This window comes from Nerophis lumbriciformis, linkage group LG08 (genome assembly GCF_033978685.3).
Source record: "Nerophis lumbriciformis linkage group LG08, RoL_Nlum_v2.1, whole genome shotgun sequence".
NCBI classification, from domain to species: domain Eukaryota; kingdom Metazoa; phylum Chordata; class Actinopteri; order Syngnathiformes; family Syngnathidae; genus Nerophis; species Nerophis lumbriciformis.
Genome location: NC_084555.2, coordinates 10,479,298 through 10,504,541, shown reverse-complemented (window position 1 = coordinate 10,504,541; position 25,244 = coordinate 10,479,298). Strand labels below are relative to the sequence as shown.

At 39.6% G+C, this 25,244-nt stretch overlaps 1 protein-coding gene across 5 annotated transcripts in view; it reads left to right on the top strand.

Annotated features, from left to right (window-relative positions):
- rps6ka1 (ribosomal protein S6 kinase a, polypeptide 1) overlaps positions 1-25,244 on the top strand; it is a 147,501-nt gene that overhangs the window by 95,825 nt on the left and 26,432 nt on the right. Inside the window, exons 1-4 of one of the 5 annotated variants that reach the window (XM_061968242.2) lie at positions 3,861-4,136; positions 6,041-6,094; positions 21,168-21,284; positions 21,350-21,431. In XM_061968242.2, coding sequence (XP_061824226.1) covers positions 4,095-4,136; positions 6,041-6,094; positions 21,168-21,284; positions 21,350-21,431 — 295 coding nt within the window. In that variant the 5' untranslated portion in view covers positions 3,861-4,094. Of the gene's footprint in view, positions 1-3,860; positions 4,137-6,040; positions 6,095-13,726; positions 13,932-21,167; positions 21,285-21,349; positions 21,432-25,244 lie in introns of those variants that run through there. The other 4 variants (XM_061968240.2, XM_072913635.1, XM_061968239.2 and 1 more) reach the window with 4 other exon arrangements.

Sequence of the window (25,244 nt, the reverse complement as noted above, 5' to 3'; positions counted from 1 at the left end):
CCATCCATCCATTTTCTACCGCGTATTCCCTTTTGGGGTCGCAGGGGCGCTGGAGCCTATCTCAGCTACAATCGGGCGGGTTATTATTATTATTATTATTATTATTAACTGAAAGTAATCACATTTAATTAATATTGTTCAGTAATTTGGTACCATCCATCCATTTTCTACCGCTTATTCCCTTCGGGGTCGCGAGGGGCGCTGGAGCCTATCTCAGCTACAATCGGGCGGAAGGCGGGGTACACCCTGGACAAGTCGCCACCTCATCGCAGGGCCAACACAGATAGACAGACAACATTCACACTCACCGCGGCCAAAAATGTAATTACACACCTGCACAATCAAAAGACCTTCATCACAAAAGAGAAGATAATAAATACTAATTATCCACCAGACCCAACCTCCCAATAGTAAAAAAAAAAAGGTCCTGAACCCAGACAGTTATGCAGATCATACCCAAAATGTCATAACCCATTTTTTAAATCCCATTTTTGACATTTCTTTAAAGTGTAATCAAAATGTGCCTATAACTTGAGCTATCTACAGTATAGCAGAATGAAAGAAACAGAGTGAACCCTCTTATCAGCCATCCACTGTCTTTGTCTCTATGGGTGGAGGTGGGGCCGCTAGCATACACACACAGAAATTAAAGCTTGTAACATAAACGTAAGACAACGTAGTAGACATTATCCCGATCAGGCCCAAAATGATACCACATGTTTCTTATCCCATTTTTAACATTTCCTGAAAGTTTCCCATAACTTTTTGAGTTATTTAGCTAACTAACAAACCAACGATACGATTACCTGACCTACATGCCAAGCCCTGACGGACTGCTGTTTATTTGACATTCCCTCCCCTTTCTCCTTGCATGTTCTACTGTGTGTAAAGTAACCCAAGAATTATAATGGACTATTAAATATCCATTAAAAAAGTTGGTAATAGAAAAAAGTGACAGAATCTTTCATGCAAGTTTTTCCCTAGCGACTAAGTTTAGAGGACAATAAAGCATGGTGTTTGGCTCCATGTTGAGATCATCCTGTCCTGTGTGTGTCTTTTCTTTACTGCTCCCTGCTCCAACTGTCATCAAGTGCATTTGAAATCATGCAGGGAAAGAGGAAGTTACATCATAGAGACCGTAAGACACATGTTGTCATAGTCTGCACTATAATGTGTCTTCTACTACTCCTGTATCCCAAGCTTTAATTAGTTAGTAGAAACCAGAAGAGACATGTTCTTACTTGGACAAACCTATGTTCTTTTCCTTAGAAACCCTCACTGCGGGCCGGCACTGCCCCCTTGTGTCTCCAAACATGATTACATCACTGCCCTCTAAAGCAGTGGTCCCCAACCACCGGGCCGAGGATCGATTTGTACCGGGCCGCACAAGAAATAAAAATAAAAAATAAATACTTTTTTTTTTTTTTTTTAAATCAATATAAAAAACACAAGATACACTTACAATTAGTGCACCAACTAGAGATGCGCGGATAGGCAATTTATCTCATCCGCAACCGCGTCAGAAAGTCGTCAACCATCCGCCATCCACCCGATGTAACGTTTGATCAGAACTGCATCCGCCCGCCATCCGCCCGTTGTTATATATCTAATATTAATTAAAAAAAAAAAAAAGGGTGAAAACTACGCGAATTGCACCTTGTGCAGACAAGATTTTTCGATCGGACACGGAGGAATTAGCGATGTAAAAGACCACGTTGGGACAAAAAAAGACAAGTCTAATGCCGTTGCTAGCGATACAAGTGGAAAACTTTCAACGTTTTTCGTCGCCCAAACAGATTCTTTGGATGTGATAAATGCCGAAGTTTTATTTACGGAGGCAATAATTGAGCATGGACTTCCAATCGCACTGGCTGATCACATGGGACAGTTAATAATGTAATGCAACCTTTAAAAATCATTACGCGGTGATCGCGATCCCAAAAATAAACTTTTCTTGCATGATAATGTCCAGAAAAATTCGCTTTATATTACTATAGAGTCCTTTTAACGAATGAGTTTGATGGTTTATCACAAACCTTAAATGAAATTCCATGGCCACTGTCCTGCTGTCTATATCAACCAGGGTGAGCCCCACCCCTTTCGTGAGCGCACTGAGCGCGGAGTGACCCCTTTTACGCGCCCCCGGCAACAGGGGTGGCAAGCAGGTAAGCTGCGCGGGCGGAGCGCGCGGAGTGACCCATGTTACGAGCCCCCGGCCACGGGGGTGGCGGGCAGGTAAGCTGCTTACCTGCTGCGCGTGACGCCGGCCGCGGCGAAAGCGGACGAGGCGGGGTGTCGGTGCGGTGGGCGCGGTAGTGACCCTGGACGTGCGTCAGGCCCTTCTCGCGGATCGCCTCAGCTACGGCTCCCGGTGGGGCCCTCTCGGGGGAAGGGGCCTCGGTCCCGGACCCCGGCGAGGCGTCCCTTCTCCCTCCGTAAAAGTGTCCATCTCTTCTTTTTTTTTTCTTCTGTTGTGGCATATGCTGCAGGTGCCTGCTCGTTTTTCGTATGTGGGTAACAACATTTAACTATGTATATATATTTCCCAATTGGTTTAACTGCCACCCGCAAAAAAAAAATAAATGCCTTTTCTTAGGGGCACTCACCTTTTGTTTATTTTTGGTAGAGATGTCCGATAATATCGGACTGCCGATATTATCGGCCGATAAATGCTTTAAAATGTAATATCAGAAATGATCGGTATCGGTTTCAAAAAGTAAAATTTCTGACTTTTTAAAACGCCGCTGTGTACACGGGCGTAGGGAGAAGTACAGAGCGCTAATAAACCTTAAAGGCACTGCCTTTGCGTGCCGGCCCAGTCACATTATATCTACGGCTTTTCATAATGCAAGGCATACTTGATCAACAGCCATACCGGTCACACTGAGGGTGGCCGTATAAACAACTTTAACACTGTTACAAATATGCGCCACACTGTAAACCCACACCAAACAAGAATGACAAACACATTTCGGGAGAACATCCGCACCGTAACGCAACATAAACACAACAGAACAAATACCCAGAACCCCTTGCAGCACTAACTCTTCCGGGATGCTACAATATATACCCCCGTTACCCTCCACCTCAACCCCGCTCCCCCCCAACCCCGCCCACCTCAACCTCCTCATGCTCTCTCAGGGAGAGCATGTCCCAAATTCCAAGCTGCTGTTTTGAGGCATGTTAAAAAAAAAGAATGCATTTTGTGACTTCAATAATAAATATGGCAGTGCCATGTTGGCATTTTTTTCCATAACTTGAGTTGATTTATTTTGGAAAACCTTGTTACATTGTTTAATGCATCCAGCGGGGCATCACAACAAAATTAGGCATAATAATGTGTTAATTCCACGTCTGTATATATCGGTATCAGAATCGGTACTTAAGAGTTGGACAATATTGGAATATCAGATAGCGGCAAAAAAGCCCTTATCGAACATCTCTAATTTTTGGTTTAAGCATTAGATACCTTTTGACCTGCACGCTGCCTCCAGCTGTTTCCGACATCTACAAAGCAATTAGCTACCGGCTGCCACCTACTGATATGGAAGAGTATTACACGGTTACTCTGCCGAGCTCTAGACAGCACAGACACTCAACAACAACACATCATTTGCAGATTATAATTACTGGCTTGCAAAAAATATTTTTAACCCAAATAGGTGAAATTAGATAATCTTCCACGGCACACCAGACTGTATCGGCACAGTGGTTGAAAAACACTGTGCTAAGGGACTGGAGATTAGCCATTAGCTATAATCCCACATATATACATATCAAAAGTTAATTTATATTTAATGTCCCTTTTGGGGAAAAAAAACAAAAAAAAAACTAAATAAAGCTAAAAAGCCTTCAGGTTGAGAGGTTCCACAGTTTACTTAACCACCATTTTCTTAGTAAACCCTCACTTCCCTTTTCCGTGTGTGTGTGTGTGTGTGTGTGTGTGTGTGTGTGTGTGTGTGTGTGTGTGTGTGTGTGTGTGTGTGTGTGTGTGTGTGTGTGTGTGTGTGTGTGTGTGTGTGTGTTATCCAACTGAAAGTGTAGTATAGTTGTAAGGCCGGTTTGTGCTGCGAGTGACATGGAAATATCTGGACATGTGGAGGCTCCTATTCCGCACCAGAACACGCGCACGACAGGCAAGCGGCAGGTTTATTTGACCATGTAGTGTTTCACATTGTTGAGTGCGTGAGAGGGGATGATGTCATGTTGAATGTGTGTGTTTTAAGTGTGTGTGTGATACATGGTGGACACTGAGGGTGACCTCCTGCCTCATGCAAAGTCAAACAAAAATGACCAAAAATGTATATAAAAATTCATTTTTGTTATCTTTTCAGTCCATTTGTCAGTTATTAGGCTATTTCCTGGTTGACTGGGTTCCGTTTTGCTTCTTGGTTGCACTCTTCCATCTGTGTTCGAGTGACTCAAGCGATGAAAAGTCTACTCTAGATTTGCGGTTCAGCATTCGCTCTCTCACATATTCCTAGATTTCTCACCAGTTTACTAGAAAAAGGTCATTCTTAAAGTATGGTGCCAGTATGCTGTTTTTTTTTTCCAATAAAATACTGGAAAGGATAGAAATGTAGTTTGTCTCTTTTATCCGAGTATTAATCGATTAATCGAAGTAATAATCGACAGATTAATCGATTATCAAATTAGTTGTTAGTTGCAGCCCTAATGTTAATATATATTCGTATGTGAAAAAACAAACACCATTAAAAAAAACAAACGCTAAAAGACACCAAAACTCATAAATTGCAGCCCTTTGAGACACTCATGATTTTGGGCTATATAAATAAACTTTGATTGATTGATTGAAATGTAATTTGTTTTAATCAGCCCCTTAAATCACCCAGCATGCAGTATGAAATTCTGAAAGGATGTTGCTATATGTCTAATATTTTTTATTTATGTCAGTCCAGTAGGACGGAGGATTCTCGTCTCTCTGTGCAGCACGAGCACGAATCCTTCAGCCGTGTGTGGAACTGTCAGTTTGCACAAACTTTTCAGACGTGCTAAATAAAGACGCTAATTAAGATGCCGCAATCCCTTTCTAGTTTAGTAAATCAGGCTGCGTGTAATCAATATTCAATCAACTCTGGACACACTTAGTAGATCAGCTTTGCGTGTGCTATCAAGTTTGCACGCGTTTTAGTACACACAAACCTTTAGTAAATCAGGCCCAAAGTCGTGATTTAGAGAGAATAAAGTTAAAATTTTCTGATAATGGTGTGTTGATTTTATCGCGGGAAAAGGCGCATTTTTACAAAAAGGAGAAAATTATCGATACTGTAAGAATTAAGTCATTTTTTAAGAGGAGATACAGATTGTAATATACAAAAAAGGATTGGTCATTTTCCGATATTACAATTTTTATTTTCTGTTAAATTAAGATTTAATGGAGAATAATTTTAAATAAATACATATTGCAGAGATAAGTCCCGATGTTACAATGACAAATGGGCTAGTTTGTACGATAAAGTCACAACAGACGAGCAAGAAGGGAAAGAAAAAATGTAATATTTATCATTTAAAAATCCGTAATTAAAAGGGACTAACATTGGAATATAATAGCATAAACATATTCCACAATTAGGTTCATGTTATCACTACTTGAAAATGTACCAACGATTACCTTGGTGTCCTATAATTAGCCTTATCCATTGCATTAATGTACATTCCCCACTGCGGGTCAGAAGTTTCTTCCTACTGTACTTGTGACACTGGCCCTATTATATATTTTTCATGTCTTTAGGTTGAACTTGTGTAGCAGGAAGGAAGTGAGGTCAGCTTGAGAAAAAGAGGAAACAAGGGCAGAAAGAAAGAAACTTCCTGTCCAACCAACCCTTGTTTCTGTCTGTGTGTGTGTGTGTGTGTGTGTGTGTGTTTGTGTGTGTGTGTGTGTGTGTGTGTGTGTGTGTGTGTGTGTGTGTGTGTGTGTGTGTGTGTGTGTGTGTGTGTGTGTGTGTGTGTGTGTGTGTGTGTGTGTGTCTTTCTGCACAAACTAATAACAAAGTAACCTCTCCATTCCAACACCACATAGAACCAGGCTCATATCTCGTGGATAGAGAAGGACTTTGCCCAAATTAGTGTTGAGGTGAGTTTTACCTGCGCCTTTATGATTCAGCAAACACTCATTTACATCCTGCCCTTTCTCTGGTTTAAGTTGAACATGTTGATGACACATTCTCGCCGTGTCCCAGCTGTGTTTGACAGCAAGAAACTGGGTTTGACAGCAAGAAAGGGACGACTGCGTCATCAACGCATTGTAGCGTCCTCGCGTCCCACCCCTCAAAGTCACTAATCCTCATCTCCATGGCGGCAAATAAACTATTTCTTTTAAGTATCGCTGGAGGACAAGGAGTAGCTAAACATGCTACCAAACATGCGGTAGGAAGATATAATAAGCCATGCTAACCACTAGGGATGTCCCGATCCAGGTTTTTGCACTACCGATCCGATACCGATATTGTTTTTGCACTTCCGATCCGATACCAATACTGACCGATACTGGCCTATCCGAGCATGTATTAAAGTTTAAAGTTATTTAGCCTACTTAGTTGTCAGAATCATGTTGAAAAGGGTTTTAGTACTCTTGATAACAACTAGCCAGCTGAATTAGGGGAGTTTGAATAATACACAATGGTTGGTAACAAGAAACTGACCTGTTTATTCAAGGGTAAACACAAAATAGACAAAATTATACATGACAAACAGAAATGGCATCATTGAACTAGGGCTGGGCGATATGGCCTTTTTTTAATATTGCGATATTTTAAGGCCATGTCACGATACACCATATATATGTGGATATGTTTAGTCCATGTCACGATACACCATATATAAGTGGATATTTTGCCTTAGCCTTGAATGAACACTTGATGCATATAATCACAGCAGTATGATGATTCTATGTGTCTACATTAAAACATTCTTCTTCATACTGCATTAATATATGCTACTTTTAAACTTTCATGCAGAGAAGGAAATCACAACTAAAAAAAATCACTAATTTTTTCATACGGTGTTGATGTGGAAATGTTTGCCTCGGCATTTTGATGGTGTGGGCGTGTGGCACCGAATGGAGATAAGCGTCTCGACAGACGTTACAATATTTGAACAATGATGACGAAAACTGTTTTCTCTGTCGTGTCCGTGTGTCGAAAATTGTTATGCGCTTATTTTTTTATTTGATTTTGTGTGTGTCATAGATTTGCCGTGCGCAATTGCACAGGCGCGCACCTTAGAGGGAGCGTTGCTAGCACGGCTGCGCTAGCATCACAGCTAACGTTAGCCATGCTGCTACCTCTCTGCTCGGGGAGGACGTATACGTATGTGACGTATGACGTAACAGTATGTGACGTATGACGTGACAGTATGTGACGTATGTAAGAAGGTGCGCTTGCTGTCTGTGAGAGGAAGACACAGGAAAGAGTGAGAAGAGCCTGTCGTGTAATGCCAGCAGCTAAAAGCAACTGCGTGAGAATCCACAGACCTGTGGATGTGTTGAAGGTGTGCTGGAAAATGCGTAACGGAAATTAGGGAGCAGCAGAAAAGTGGAATGTATTATTTAGATAGGTGCGTTGGAAAACACGGACCGGAGTTTTTTTAAAAACTGGATCTGGATCGGCATTTTCCCATGCCTTGCCGATACGCATTTTTTGGCAAATATCGGCGGCCGATCCGATCCAAATATCGGATCGGGACATCCCTACTAACCACTAAGCGCAAGCTCTTGAATGCAAACAGAGGTGGGTTGATAAATAAAAATATCGACAGTATTGATATCAGTAATAGTACTGTATCTGTATTAAGGCTGCAGCTAACGATTATTTTTCTATCGATTAATCTATAGATTATTTTTTTTCGATTAATCGGTTAATCTATAGATTATTTTTTTCGATTAATCTATAGATTATTTTTCCTTTTACCGATTATTTTTTTTATTTAAAATGAAGATGAAAAAATAAATGTAGGCCAGTTTTTTCAAAAGGCATGGCTTTTATTTACAAAAAAAAAAGTATGGCCACTCAGTCAACATTGACAACAACATGACAAAATATTCTGTAACAATGTAAACATTTAACAAAATTAAAAGTAGCTTATTTGCTTTTAATGTGCAAATATAAAAGTAAACATCCAGTGCAAATCTTAATATTCTGCAATAGTATAAGCATTTCAAAAGTAAAAGTATTGCTTATTTTGCTTTAAAATGTGCAAAAATAAAGATAAACATCCAATTCAAAAAAGTGCAAAACGGAAATATTCTGTAACAACAGTGTAAACATTTCAACAAAAGTAAAAGTATTGCTTATTTGCTAAAATGTGCAAAAATAAAGATAAACATCCAATACAAAAAATTGCAAAACGAAATATTCTGTAACAACAGTGTAAACATTTCAACAAAAGTAAAACTTTTGCTTATTTTGCTTAATAACACAACAATGATAGTATGATTAAAGTGAAAGTTAATTGTTCGTTTGTACATAGTATACGTAATTGTTAATGTTGTAAAAGGTATTTGCACAACTAATTAACGTTAGCGTTAAAGAGGAGCGCGTCTTTGTAAACACTGAACAGGCATGCCAAACGCTCCTCTCAGAGCAAAACGGTGCTTTAGTTTATGAATTTACAACGCAGATACAAATGACACATTCATGTTTTTGTGTAATGATGACAACGTATACTCACGCGGACGATTGACTAGTTGATGGTGATGGCAAGAACGCTGCCGTTGTGCTGCTATGATACTCGACACAGTGTGCATACAACAACATTATTAGCAGAGGTGGGTAGAGTAGCCAGAAATTGTACTCAAGTAAGAGTACTGTTACTTTAGAGATTTATTACTCAAGTAAAAGTAAGGAGTAGTCACCCAAATATTTACTTGAGTAAAAGTAAAAAGTATGTTGTGAAAAAACTACTCAAGTACTGAGTAACATACACACACATATCATATATATATATATATATATATATATATATATATATATATATATATATATATATATATATATATATATATATATATATATATATATATATATATATATATATATATATGTGTATATATATATACACACACACACACACACACACATGTATATATATATATATATATATATATATATATATATATATATATATATACATACATTGATATATACAGTATATAATTTATATTTATTTATTTTGCCGTTTTTGTTTACATGTTAAAGGTGTTTTAATGAATATACATGCATGTTTAACATATAGATTCCTTTCTTTCATGAAGACAAGAATATAAGTTGGTGTATTACCTGATTCTGATGACTTGCATTGATTGTAATCAGGAAGCAGTGCTGGTAACGTCCACGTTTTCAAATGGAGGAGAACAAAAGTTCCTCCTTTCTGTCTAATACCACATGAAAGTGGTTGTTATTTGGCATCTTATTTGTCCACCTTCCATATTCGTTTTTATACCCTTTACAAGAAATACATTGGCGGCAAACTCCGTAGCTTGCTAGCTTGTTTGCGCTGGCTTTCGGAGACTCTTATTTTGAAAGCGCAGGCGCGATGGAGCGGGACTTTTATTGTGAAGACAGGAACTGTGCAGTCAGTCTTTACGGTTGAAATAAAAAAAGGGTCTTTTTTCCTTCACACTTTTGATTGATTGATTGGAACTTTTATTAGTAGATTGCACAGTACAGTGCATATTCCGTACAATTGACCACTAAATGGTAACACCCGAAGTTAGCTCGGAGCCAGTCAGGTCATGTGACCCCTGGCTCTGTTTGATTGGTCCAACGTCACCAGTGACTGCATCTGATTGGTGGAACGAAGTGAAACGTCACCAGTAAGGCAGGCACTTTGAAGGTCTGTCTGACAGACCAAAACAAACAAAGCGTGCATTAACAGATCGATAAAAATTAGTAGCGAGTAGCGAGCTGAATGTAGATAAAAGTAGCGGAGTAAAAGTAGCGTTTCTTCTTAGGCCGTTTATTGAAATACTGCCACACTTTTGACGACTTTTGGCGTGCTTTTTCCCCTCGCTCGCACCGCTCGCATCGTCTGCTTTGCGCTCCGCCATGACGGTAGTGTGACGTAAATATGCGACGCGTCGACGAACAAAAACATCCTCGACGTATTTACGTAACCGATGACGTCGACTACGTCGACGCGTCGTTTCAGCCCTAATCTGTATATGAACTAGACAATAGTAATTAGATCGATATTTTTGATTATAACAAAATAGTTTTGGTTTTTTTGTGTGTCACTTTTGTTATGGTTTACAAACTCAGTAAATCAGTCCCTGGACACAGGGAGACTTTAAGGGCCAAAAACCAAAGGATTTGAATTAGAGCCTATGGTAGTTTGTGTTTGTTTGTAGGGGATGATGCAGTCCTCACAGAAGTTAATATAGTCTCTGATGCTATCAATGTCTGTCTCGTGAGGCTTACAGAGCTACTCAGAGAAACTGTCCCCAAGTACCTGTCGAACTATTTCACCAGAGTAAATGATGGTCACTTTCATAACGGGGGGGTTTCCTCAGCTTATTGCGAGGTTTGTTCTCCCAGGACGCAAACGGACTATTCCGGACAGGACTTGAAGGTAGGAACATGATTTAATCTTGACTCTCAAATAGGTACAAACAAAAAGGTGCACAAGGCGAAGGCACAACTAAGATAACACTTAGCATGGACTATGGACAGGGCAAAAACTCACTAACTGTGGCATGAACAAACAAAACTTACTTGGCAAGGCATGAAGCAAACACTTAGCATAAACTTGAAATCAGACATGAAAACGAGCAGCATGAACTAAGCACGAAACAAGCAATCGCATGACACAAGCAATGACGCCAGGCCGACTGACAGGCAAAGACAGGCTTAAATACTGGTCTCTTGATTAGAGCAAGTGTGTGTGTCCCGAACACCAGAGGCATGCGAAACTAATAGGTCGCCATGGAAACTAAAACAAACAAGGGTGCACAAAAACAGGAACTAGTGGAGTCTTAAACTTACAGAAAATAACAAAAAACATGATCCAGACCACAGATCATGACACTCACAGGTACTACACCAGAGAGCGTTCCTCAGACCTCGTCCCCCCCAAATTCAAGACTCTCGTGGGGAAAACTGCATTCTACTATTTTGCCACCACACAGTGGAATGCACTACCAACAGACCTTAAAATTCGAACTTCCCTACTAAATTTAAAAAAAACTGCCATAAAATCCTGGCTCAGCTCAACCTCTACCTGATCTGAACCAAAATTGATCCCCAGCAACTTTCCGAAGCATCAAACAGGTGTATATGTTGTTATAGTGTATATATATTTTCTCATTCTGTTTTGCACACTCTTGGAGTCAACATGTGCATAGTCATGCATGCATAATTTATCAATTTATTACTGTAATTTTTTATATACACCTTACAGGTTATATATATTTCATTATTGAATGTATCAAATGTGATGAATATTTAATGGACCACAATGGAAACAAGCCTTTTGGCTTTTTGTGCCATCCATTTGCCTTTTTAAAGCATTACATGGATTCAATTCTTTAAGATGTCAATAAACTTCTCAATCAATCAATCAATCAAAGAGCACGTCCCAGTCTGTGGTCTCCAAACAGTCCTGCAGGGCGAGACATGCTTCCTGGTTCTGCCTTGAAGGCAAGTTATCTATCAAATTGCACACTGTAAAATGACAATAGATTTTACGGTAAAAAAAAAAAAAAATGGCAGCACAGTTGCCATAATTTTACTGTAAAAATCTATAGTACCGCTTTTCCGTTTTCAGTAATATGCTATAAAAAAAACACTGTGAAATTTATGGTAAAATTGTGCTGACCTGCCAGTTTTTACTGCCAAATCGGGGAAAAAAATGTTTACACTGTATGTAAAAAATATTAATAATCAAATGCATAGGCAATTGTATGGTAATATAATGACGTGAAGCCTAATTCATTTATATTCATAAATTATTCACAGTTACAAATGGCCCTCTGAGGACTGCCTTAAAGGGGAACATTATCACCAGACATATGTAAGCGTCAATATATACATTGATGTTGCAGAAAAAAGACCATATATTTTTTTAACCGATTTCCGAACTCTAAATGGGTAAATTTTGGCGAATTAAACGCCTTTCTATTATTCGCTCTCGGAGCGATGACGTCACGTTGTGACGTCACATCGGGAAGAAATCCGCCATTTTCTCAAACACATTACAAACACCGAGTCAAATCAGCTCTGTTATTTTCCGTTTTTTCGACTGTTTTCCGTACCCTGGAGACATCATGCCTCGTCGGTGTGTTGTCGGAGGGTGTAACAACACGAACAGGGACGGATTCAAGTTGCACCAGTGGCCCAAAGATGCGAAAGTGGCAAGAAATTGGACGTTTGTTCCGCACACTTTACCGACGAAAGCTATGCTACGACAGAGATGGCAAGAATGTGTGGATATCCTGCGACACTCAAAGCAGATGCATTTCCAACGATAAAGTCAAAGAAATCTGCGAGCGGATGAGGGTATGTCTACAGAATATATTAATTGATGAAAATTGGGCTGTCTGCACTCTCAAAGTGCATGTTGTTGCCAAATGTATTTCATATGCTGTAAACCTAGTTCATAGTTGTTAGTTTCCTTTAATGCCAAACAAACACATACCAATTGTTGGTTAGAAGGCGATCGCCGAATTCGTCCTCGCTTTCTCCCGTGTCGCTGGCTGTCGTGTTGTTTTCGATTGCATACGGTTCAAACCGATATGGCTCAATAGCTTCAGTTTCTTCTTCAATTTTGTTTTCGCTACCTGCCTCCACAGTACAACCATCCGTTTCAATACATGCGTAATCTGTTGAATCGCTTAAGCCGCTGAAATCCGAGTCTGAATCCGAGCTAATGTCGCTATTCCTTGCTGTTCTACCCGCCATGTTTGTTTGTATCGGCATCACTGTGTGACGTCACAGGAAAATGGACGGGTGTATATAACGATGGTTAAAATCAGGCACTTTGAAGCTTTTTTTAGGGATATTGCGTGATGGGTAAAATTTTGAAAAAAACTTCGAAAAATAAAATAAGCCACTGGGAACTGATTTTTAATGCTTTTAACCATTCTGAAATTGTGATAATGTTCCCCTTTAACTGCGATGTGGCCCTCAGTGAAATGCACTGTGTTGTCCTGCACTGTTGATGCTCAATAAAGTAATCGGGGAAAAGGGAAAAATAAATACATTTTTTGATAACTTTTTAGGGGAAATTAACAAAGTTGCTTTGTCAGGCAAGTAGTCATATTAAGTTAAAATAATGTTGGGTTTTGTTTTTTTTGTTTTTTTAGAAGAAGACAAAACAGAGAGCTTTAATGTTATGACATTAAAGTTGTAATCTTTCTAGAAAGCATTTCGGAATTATTTTTTGGTTTTTTTTTAAGAGTTGTGTTGTCTTAAGAAACATATAGTAATATTAGCCCAAAAAAAGTCATCATTTTAAGAATAAAATTGTAATCTTTCAAAACTAAAGGTTTCTGTCTAGATCTTTACTGGTTTTCAATGACCCTGGACAGTGCTTAGATGTGCATTGACAAAAATATATGAACCGTGCAGTCGTTGACTGATAAGTTTGCATTGAATATTCCAGAGTAGGTGTTGTTTTGTATGGGTGCGGGACTGTGAGAATGAATGTGACTTCCTGCTTGCCGACTTCTGGTTCCTGTTCATCTGCAGTCAGTCAGAGCAGCGCAACCCTGAAAATAAGATCAATAACGCCGTTGGTTTATGAAGACCTTTGCTGGCACATGGCCATCGTTATGGCGATACGGTGATTGTGTTGGGATGGAGAAAGACAAGAGAAGGTTTAAACTGAGTCACTTTCTGGCCTTCTACCTGTCCAAAAAGACCAAAAGCTTGGCGGGGGCTGCGGACACTTTGCCTGCACTGAGAAACCACTGGACGGTAAAAACACATATAGCTGCTTTAAAAGATCTTATGTTGTTAAGTTGACCTATTTTTGTGTGTTGAAGCCACTTCCTGTTGTCAAACACACTTGTCTTGCTCTTTGACACACTTTGATCATCTTAAGAAGAAAAAGGTCCGATTGTAATGAGATAAAAGTCAGGATATGCTAAACGCTATGGCTGCGAATCTTTGGGTGTACCACGATTCGATTCAATATCGATTTTTGGGGTCACGATTCGGTTCAAAATCAATTTTTTTTTTTCAATTCAACACGATTCTCGATTCAAAAACGATATTTCCCCGATTCAAAACGATTCTCTATTCATTCAATACATAGGATTTCAGCAGGATCTACCCCAGTCTGCTGACATGCAAGCAGAGTAGTAGATTTTTGTAAAAAGCTTTTATAATTGTAAAGGACAATGTTTTATCAACTGATTGCAATAATGTAAATTTGTTTTAACTATTAAATGAACCAAAAATATGACTTATTTTATCTTTGTGAAAATATTGGACACAGTGTGTTGTCAAGCTTATGAGATGCGATGCAAGTGTAAGCCACTGTGACACTATTCTTTTTTATTTTTATTTTATAAATGTCTAATGATAATGTCAATGAGGGGTTTTTAATCACTGCTATGTTGAATTTGTAACTAATATTGATACTGTTGTTGATAATATTCATTTTTGTTTCACTAATTTTGTTTTGTTCTGTGTCGTGTTTGTGTCTCCTCTCAATTGCTCTGTTTATTGCAGTTCTGAGTGTTGCTGGGTCGGGTTTGGTTTTGGAATTGGATTGCATTGTTAAGGTATTGCTGTGTATTATAGTTTTGTTGGATTGATTAATTAAAAAAAATAAAAAAAATATTTTTTAAATAAATAAATAAAATAAAAAAATCGATTAAAAAAAGAAAGAAAAGAGAATCGATTCTGAATCGCACAACGTGAGAATCGCGATTCGAATTCGAATCGATTTTTTCTCACACCCCTACTAAACGCTGTATGTTTTTTAGGTGGACGGCGTGGCGCAGGTTGGGAGAGTGGCCGTGCCAGCAACCTGAGGGTTCCTGGTTCGATCCTCACCTTCTACCAACCTCGTCACGTCCGTCGTGTCCTTGAGCAAGACACTTCACCCTTGCTCCTGATGGGTCGTGGTTAGGGCCTCGCATGGCAGCTCCCGCCATCAGTGTGTGAATGTGGAAATAGTGTCAAAGCGCTTTGAGTACCTTGAAGGTAGAAAAGCGCTATACAAGTATAACCCATTTTCCATTTAACCCATTTAGGCGTGCACGGTAAATATCAGACAGGTATCGTATTTTCCGGGCTACAGAGTGCACCAGTATGTAAGCCTCAGCCACCAAATTTTAGAAGAAAAAAATACTTTTTCATATATTAGCCGCACAGGACTATAAGCCGCAGATATATACTGATACAAAAGATTTTGTAAATGTTTATTTACATATCGTAAATTATTTCCAAAAGGCGCTTGTTACCATTGACCCAATAGCTGCTGAAGCTAGCTCTCCAATCAGCTAAACAGACTCAGTAACTTCACGGTGACATTTTGGTGAATTTACGAAACGGAAACAATACAAACAGAATGCCATTGTAAGTTAATAATACTAACACGGACACTTGTAAATGTTTTAGCACATTCGCCAATGCTAACAACGCTAGCTTGATTACATTATGATAGCTCGGACATCACATATATGAACAGTTTAGTAAGTACAAATTGTTTTAATTATGTTATAAAACTTAGAAACGTTGCTTGGAGTGATGAATGAAGAATCCTTTCCGCCAGAAACGCTGTTGTCGAACACTTCTGGTTCAAGGAACGAAACAGGAAGTACATTTTCAACATACACCACATGCAGTGAGCAAACTCGTCCAAAAGACGGCACTAAAGCACAAACAATAACACACCATTTTAGTGTCTCTGTTGGTGTTCTATAAATTATGGTATATATATATATATATATATATTTTATTAATTTTTTTGTCATAAAGAAATACAATCATGTGTGCTTACGGACTGTATCCCTGCAGACTGTATTGATCTATATTGATATATAATGTATATATTGTGTTTTTTATGTTGATTTAATAAAAAAAGTATTTATTTATTTTTTTTTTTTATTTCTTGTGCGGCCCGGTACCAAGCGGTCCGCGGACGGATGCCGTGCTGCGGCCTGGTGGTTGGGGACCACTGGGTTAGGGTACAAACTCAAGGTCTGGGGGCCCGCCACGTCTGTTTTTGTGGCCCACCAAGTTATTCAACATGGTCTGCCACATACTTTAAAGTGATCTTCCACATCATTCAACGTGGTCTTCCACATAATTTAATGTAGTCCGCCACGTCATTCTATGTGGCCCTCTAAGGGCAGCCATAATTGCAATGTGGCCCTCAATAAAAACAAGTTTGACACCCCTGGGTTAGGGTGAGAAAATCAAGCACTCTTCTTTTCTCCTCCTTGCTGTTGTAAACTCCCATGAGTTCAGTGCAAACAAACATGGCATCGATAGTGTGGGACTTCTTCACTGTTTCAGAGGAAGACTTTTCACATGCTATTCACACCAAATGTTCTGCAAACATTCCACGAGGAGAGAGAAAAAAACATTGAGCACATCAAACCTTATTAGCCACTTAAAACGCTACTTTTTAAATATGTTTTTTTAAGCATTGAGAGCTCTCTACACATGAAATAACACGCTTTAGTCACCTTTACACTCTTGTATTCCAATATAGTAATGCAGCCTCTGGGCTGAGCCAATCAGTGGCAACGATACTGAACAGCGCACTCTTGGTCAGTACTACTGTAGTATTGATGTTTTTAGTTTATTTAGCCATTGTAGCTTGAAAATGCTTAATTTAGGACCAAAACATTAATTTTTTTACAGACAGACATAATTTTGTATTACATTATTGTTTCTTTTGTTCCGCAAAAAGGTCATCCCTAGAAGCCCACATCTTATGGACAGGGACCCACAGTTAAAATATACATCATCGTATAATATACAGAATACAGTGAAATACAATACATTTCAAATCTACCCACCAAATACCCATTTAAAATGTCATTTATATAAAAAAGGAATCTTTAAATCCACCAAATCAGTCTCAATATCCTATTATGCAAATGTGGTTAAAAGGTTGCATCTTGAAGATCTGCGATGATCTCATCATACATACAGAGGTCAGGACCAAAAGTAAGCGACTTATGTGAATTCCTCAACCATCCATCCATCCATTTTCTACCGCTTGTCCCTTTTGGGGCATAAAAGTTAAAAAGTTAAAGTACCAATGATTGTCACACACACACACTAGGTGTGGTGAAATTATCTTCTGCATTTGACCCATCACCCTCGATCACCCCCTGGGAGGTGAGGGGAGCGGTGAGCAGCAGCGGTAGCCGCGCCCGGAAATCTTTTTGGTGATTTAACCCCCAATTCCAACCCTTAATGCTGAGTGCCAAGCAGGGAGGTAATGGGTCCCATTTTTATAGTCTTTGGTATGACTTGAACTCACGACCTACCGATCTCAGGGCGGACACTCTAACCCAGGGGTCAGCAACCCAAAATGTTGAAAGAGCCATATTGGACCAAAAAAAACAAAAAACGAATCTGTCTGGAGCCGCAAAAAATCAAAATCCATATTACATACAGATAGTGTGTCATGAGATATAAATTGAATTAAGAGGACTTACAGGAAACTAAATGAGCTCAAATATACCTACAAATGAGGCATAACGATGCAATATGTACATATAGCTAGCCTAAATAGCATGTTAGCATCGATTAGCTTGCAGTCATGCAGTGACCAAATATGCCCGATTAGCACTCCACACAAGTCAATAACATCAACAAAACTCACCTTTGTGCATTCATGCACAACGTTAAAAGTTTGGTGGACAAAATGAGACAGAAAAAGAAGTGGCATGAAACATGTCCTAGAAAGTCGGAGAAAGTTATACATGTAAACAAACTACGGTGAGTTCAAGGACCGCCAAAATTAGTAGGACAAAACGGTGCTCGCCAAATACTTGAATCAGTGAAGCATGTTTAATATAAACAGTGTACTTTATAACAATTAGGGAGGTTTGTGTCATGTTTGTCCTCCTACAGAAACCATATTAAAACCAAAAATATATTTTTTCCCCCCTCATCTTTTTCCAATCCAATCCAATCCAATCCACTTTATTTATATAGCACATTTAAACAACAAAATGTTTCCAAAGTGCTGCACAACAATATTAAACACAATTAAAAACAATATAAAATAAATGTGATTAAAAACAATTTCAAAGGGTAAAACCAATTAAAACAGTAAATAGAAAGCAAAAGCAACATTTTAAAAACACAGAGGACAACAGAGGACCACACAACTCACGTAGTGTTAAAAGCCAGAGAATAAAAGTGGGTCTTAAGACGAGACTTAAAACACTCCACTGTGGGAGCAGTTCGAACATGGAGGGGCAGAGTGTTCCAGAGCTTAGGGCCGACCACAGAGAAGGCCCTGTCTCCCCTGGTTTTAAGTCTCGTCTTGGACACCACGAGCTGGAGCTGGCTCTCGGACCTCAGAGCGCGCGCAGGATTGTAAGTTTGGATGAGGTCCGAGATATACTGAGGTGCCAGTCCATGTAAAGCTTTAAAAACAAACAGCAAGGTTTTAAAATCAATTCTAAAATGAACAGGGAGCCAGTGCAAACTCTCAAGGATTGGGGTTATATGCTGGCGTCTCCTGGCCCCTGTTAAAAGTCGTGCTGCCGCATTCTGGACTAACTGCAACCGGGAGAGAGCTTTTTGGCTAATGCCAGCATAAAGTGCATTGCAGTAGTCCAGGCGACTTGAAATAAAAGCATGCACGACTTGTTCAAAAAGGTTAAAAGATAAAAACGGTTTTACCTTTGCTAAAAGACGAAGATGATAAAAACACGATTTTAAAACGCCATTGACTTGTTTGTCAAGTTTAAAATCGCTGTCTATAGTGACGCCAAGGCTGGTGACTTTGGGACGCACATAATTTTGCAATGGTCCCAAGTCAGTGAGGGCCGGACCAAACACTAAAATTTCCGTTTTTCCCTCATTCATTATTAAAAAATTCTGGGCTAACCAAGCCTTGACGTCGCATAGACAGTTGAGAAGGAGTGTCAGGGGGCCGTGGCCTTTTGAAATAGGCATATAAATTTGGCAGTCGTCTGCATAAAAGTGATAAAACACTCCATGCCTCTTAAAAATCTCTCCAAGAGGAAGAAGGTACAGTGCAAACAGGATGGGGCCTAGAATAGATCCCTGGGGGACACCACAGTAAAGCGGAGCAGAAGAAGAAGTGGCGTCCCCCAGCCTGACAGAGAAAGACCTTTCTGACAGGTAGGATCTAAACCACTCTAATGCAGTCCCCCTGACACCCACACAGTCTCTCAGGCGATCTAAAAGAATTGTGTGGTCGACTGTGTCAAAGGCAGCTGTAAGATCTAAAAGCACTAAAATGGCAGAGCTGCCAGAATCAGATATTAAAAGCAAATCATTAAAAACCTTTAAAAGTGCAGATTCAGTACTGTGCAAAGCTTTGTATCCAGACTGAAATGGATCTAAAGTGCTATTTTCATCTAAAAAAGGCTGTAGTTGCGCCAAAACACATTTCTCCAAAATTTTTGACACAAAAGGTAATTTAGAAATGGGCCGATAATTTGACAAACTTGTAGGATCAAGACCTGTTTTTTTGATCAAAGGCTCAACAACAGCTCCTTTACAAAAAGAGGGCACACTGCCAGAAATCAAGCTGCTGTTGATGATGTCCCTAACAGATAAGTCAATAGAGTCCCAAACTTCTTTAAAAAAGCGAGGGGGGACTGGGTCTGTGGGACAGGACGAGGGTTTTAATTTGTCGACTATTCCTGTAAGCTCAGGCATGGACACAGGCTCAAACTGACAAAACACAGCCGAGCACCGAGTGGCCACATTGAAACTAAATGGAGAAGGAGAAAGATTTGCCCGAATAGTAGCAACCTTGTCGTTAAAAAAGGAGAGAAATTTTTCACAAGTTTCCCTTGTCATCTCTAGTGAAGTGGCTGGATTCGGATTAAGAACAGAACTAATAGATTTAAAAAGAACACGTGGCTTGTTGATACTATTTGAAATTAAGTCTGACAAATATTTAGTTTTTTCAGCTTTAACCACACTTTGATAGTTCTGACAGCTTTCTTTTAAAATTTGATAAGAGACCTCCAAGTGATCCCTTTTCCACTTACGCTCCGCCCTTCGCCACTCACGCCGAGCTGTGCGTGTGGTTTCATTGAGCCAAGGCTCCTGTTTTGACTTTGGACGTATAGCTCTGAGGGGCGCTATACTGTCCAGAATCTCAGAACATGTGGAAATAAAAGAGCACATTAATTGTTCAGTGTCTGCAGAGTGTGATATATTCTGCATAGACACAGTGAACAAAGGAGAAAAGGCGGCTGCAGTGTCAGTTCTAATAACACGCTCATGACGCACGGCAGGCGGTTTTACATCAGGGTCCATTTTTCATACATTTTTTAAAAAGCTCCAGAGAGCCACTAGGGCGGCGCTAAAGAGCCGCATGCGTCTCTAGAGCCGCGGGTTGCCGACCCCCGCTCTAACCACAAGGCCACTGAGCAGGAGCATAAAGGGTGTGCTAAATGCACTAAGCAATAAATTTAGCTTAAGACGCTTTTTAAAAATGTTTAAAGATTGTATAATATGTTTTGAAAAAAATGGTTTAAATATACAAAAAAACTCTGCGATGTGGTGAGGTCTCAAATACTATGAGAAAAAGCTTAAATTAAAGTGGGCATTTACGGGAATAGGCATATTCTTGGTATCTCACATTTTGTGCGATTATTTTTTTGTTGTTATTATGATCTCAGCAAAAAATGTCCTTCCTGAGGGTTAATTAATCAGTAATTTACTGTTTATTTTCTCATGTATTGGGCGGGATGCTATCATGCTATATTTGCGGTTCTAAACTACTTAACCCAGTCAGTCTCTATGAACTTAAAATGAAAGTTCTTGTGGCTGGAAACTGTTTTTTTTTGGTGTCTGGTTGTTGATGAGATGCAGTGTCAGGACAAACTGATGCTGACGTTATCACAAGTTCTCCACCCACTACACACGCTCCCTTCAAGCACATGAAGTTTACTCAAAGTAAAAACAGGAACTTCCTTTTTTAACGTTGTGACTCATATTCTCATCAGTGTTTTTGTTTTATCGAAGGATGATGGTGAGATCAAGGAGATCAACATCACCCACGTGGTCAAAGAGGGTTCGGAAAAAGCGGACGCTTCCCACTTTGAGCTTCTCAAAGTGTTGGGTCAAGGGTCCTTCGGGAAGGTACGACACACCGTGCAGTGTTTTCTGGTACCAGCGGGTGTTTTGAAACGTGGCGCTTATTGCAGGTGTTCCTGGTGCGCAAGGTGACTCCTCCTGACGACAACCAGCTCTACGCCATGAAGGTCCTAAAGAAGGCCACACTTAAAGGTACAGTGGAGTGAATTGGCTGATGAAGTTGGGGCATGTGTGAGATAGTTGACCTTGTACCTCCACAATATTTATAGCTGCAGTATGTGACCAGTATATATTATATATATATTTTTAAAGCGAAAGATATTAAGAGCCAGAGATGTCCTGATACGATATTGATATTGGTCTGATATCAGCAAAAAATAAGTGTCTAAAACCTCCTATACAAGCAATCCTGAAAAGCCAGTTAACATCTAAATGTCCTCCAATAAACACACAAGGTTGGTCTTTTCTTCTCTTTTAGTCAAGTCATTTGCAACATGTAAACTAGGTAGGCTATAGGCTAATAACACAATACAATATAGACATATGTAATTGACCGTAATTGAACAATAAAACACGTGTCAATATATACAAGTATCAAATAATTATACTTGCATATTACTTACACAAGTCTTTGAGGCAGAAGCTTGTCAGAAAGGACCCAGTAAGAAATGTGTCCGCATCGTTCAGCATATTGTGTCATTAGCTTGACTTTTAACAAATTGTCAGCAGAAAAACAAAAACAATGACCACTCCACCTCAACTTAAAGACAGCATAAGTCCATTCCAGACAGTTAATGATGAATAGAATAGTGTTTGAGTAGTATCACTTGATCAAACCTTTTATAACATTCCAAACTACAAAATGATAAAAGCATGTATGATTTGTGCTGGAAAAAAAAAATTGTGGAAGCACTCATACACAGGTTCATTAAATAATTCCTGATTAAGTGATTAATTCAATTGCAAAATAACGAAATCATGAAATGGTTATTCAAAAACATGAAATATTGAGATCAGTAATTAAAACAAAATTAAATTTAAAAAAAATAAAAATAATAAATACAATTAAATAATTAGAATAGAATAATATAGAGTTTTATTGTCATTATTACAGTGAACAGGTTCAAAGAACAACGAAATTGGAGCAGATCCCCTAAGGTGCATACTAGAGATGCGCGGTTTGCGGACACAACCGCGGAGTCCGCGGTTAAACCACGGGTCGGGCGGGTAAAAATAGATTTTAAATAGATGCGGGAGTCGGCGTTTGAACCAATTCGGAAATATATATACATAGTTAAATGTTGTTACCCACATACGAAAAACGAGCAGCACTCTTTGAAACAGTCAATTATTAATCAGGCACCGCGTCCCAGCAACAAGGTGCGCAAGTGAGCGCTCCTTCAGCGCAGCAGGGCGCATTTTAGAGGCCAGGCGCTCTCGCATGAATCCTGGCACTGTAGATGCCATTTTATTCCTGCATAGTGCTAACAAAAAAAAAAGTAAGTAGACATACGGTTGGATATGTTAAACGAATTAGTCTACGTTACCTATAGGCTATACCAAATAAGCCCATGTCCAACCTATATTGAGTTCGGTCAGCTAAATAATTTTGATGGTTACGTGTTGTTTGGGCGCACTACAATGCAAAGGAATTAAGGCAATTGTGTTGTTTATTGTGTTTTTTTTCTATTCGAGATATACTACTCAATCAATCAATCAATCAATCAATCTTTATTTATATAGCCCTAAATCACAAGTGTCTCAAAGGGCTGCACAAGCCACAACGACATCCTCGGTACAAAGCCCACATACGGGCAAGGAAAACTCACCCCAGTGGGACGTCGATGTGAATGACTATGAGAAACCTTGGAGAGGACCGCATATGTGGGTAACCCCCCCCCCCCTCTAGGGGAGACCGAAAGCAATGGATGTCGAGTGGGTCTGACATAATATTGTGAGAGTCCAGTCCATAGTGGATCCAACATAATAGTAAGAGTCCAGTCCATAGTGGGGCCAGCAGGACACCATCCCGAGCGGAGACGGGTCAGCAGCGCAGAGATGTTCCCAACCGATACACAGGCGAGCGGTCCACCCCGGGTCCCGACTCTGGACTACTATGTGTGAATAATTATTTGGCCTCGCTTTCAAGTGAAGCCCATCTCCGATTGGCGACAATGTAAGGATATTTAGCCTGCTTTGTTTGTCGCGACCGTCTATTTTCATTATAATTCAAGTTTGACGATAAAGTGCAGTCTGATGGGTTTGATTTCCCCCCTTCAGCTATTTGCCTTGGCCAATAAGTTGCAGGTAATTTGTTATTATTATTTATTTTATTTATTTTTGTTTGAATAGAGATGACATACATATGTTATTGTATAATTTAAGTTTGTGCACGTGATTGACAGCCTAAGGCTTATGAGGCACATTTTTTATTTATTTTTTTATTTCAACTTAAAAACGTATGAGCCTATGCCTACGACATAGGCTATGTGTTTATCTTTATTTTCCTGCCTGTCGTTGACAATGGAGATTGTCTGATATTTTGTCATGGCTGCAGATCAATCAATAAAGGTTCATCTTTGTCGCGAAATTGTTCACTGTTTCACTGTGCACCCCGCCCTCGTCCCTATTTGAGCATTATAACGTTAACAAGTTAATATTCATTGAAATAAATTCAGAACATTTTTTTAACCTAACGAAAATATAGGCCTAGTCTTTCTAAAACATTGTTTTAACTTCTTAAAAGCCTCGTTCTGCTTTCTGCAACTGCGCACACAAAGTGTGAGGAACGCACTCCTGATCTGAGGGCATTGGCAACAATAGTCAACACTTTCTTAATGGAAATGACAATAATATTATAATAATGATAAATAATGTTGGTTCGGGTGGATGCGGATGGTTGACGACTTTTGTGATGCGGTTGCGGATGAAATAATTGCCTATCCGCGCATCTCTAGTGCATACACAATAATTAAGTAATATAAATAGTAAAAAAAGATTTTAAAAAAAGAAGATATGTATCTATATCAATCAATCAATCAATCAATCAATGTTTATTTATATAGCCCTAAATCACAAGTGTCTCAAAGGGCTGCACAAGCCACAACGACATCCTCGGTACAGAGCCCACATAAGGGCAAGGAAAAACTCACCCCAGTGGGACATCGATGTGAATGACTATGAGAAACCTTGGAGCGGACCGCATATGTGGGTAACCCCCCCCCCCCTCTAGGGGAGACCGAATGCAATGGATGTCGAGTGGGTCTGACATAATATTGTGAGAGTACAGTCCATAGTGGATCCAACACAATAGTAAGAGTCCAGTCCATAGTGGGGCCAGCAGGAAACCATCCCGAGCGGAGACGGGTCAGCAGCGCAGAGATGTTCCCAACCTATGCACAGGCGAGCGGTCCACCCTGGGTCCCGACTCTGGACAGCCAGCACTTCATCCATGGCCACCGGACCTGTGTGTCTCCCCCTCCACAAGGGATAGGGGGAGCCGAGGAGAAAGGAAAAGAAACGGCAGATCAACTGGTCGAAAAAGGGGGTCTATTTAAAGGCTAGAGTATACAAATGAGTTTTAAGATGGGACATAAAGTTGATTTGATTTGATTTGATGAATGCTTCTACTGAGGTAGCATCTCTAACTGTTACCGGGAGGGCATTCCATAGTACTGGAGCCCGAATAGAGGACGCTCTATAGCCCGCAGACTTTTTTGGGGCTCTGGGAATCACTAATAAGCCAGAGTTCTTTGAACGCAGATTTCTTGCCGGGACATATGGTACAATACAATCGGCAAGATAGGATGGAGCTAGACCGTGTAGTATTTTATACGTAAGTAGTAAAACCTTAAAGTCACATCTTAAGTGCACAGGAAGCCGTTTATAATATAAACGGTTAATATATATGTATATATCCACACACATGCACATATCCATACATATGCATATATATATACATATAACATTATTAATTATATCATAAAATAATGAATAATTATAATA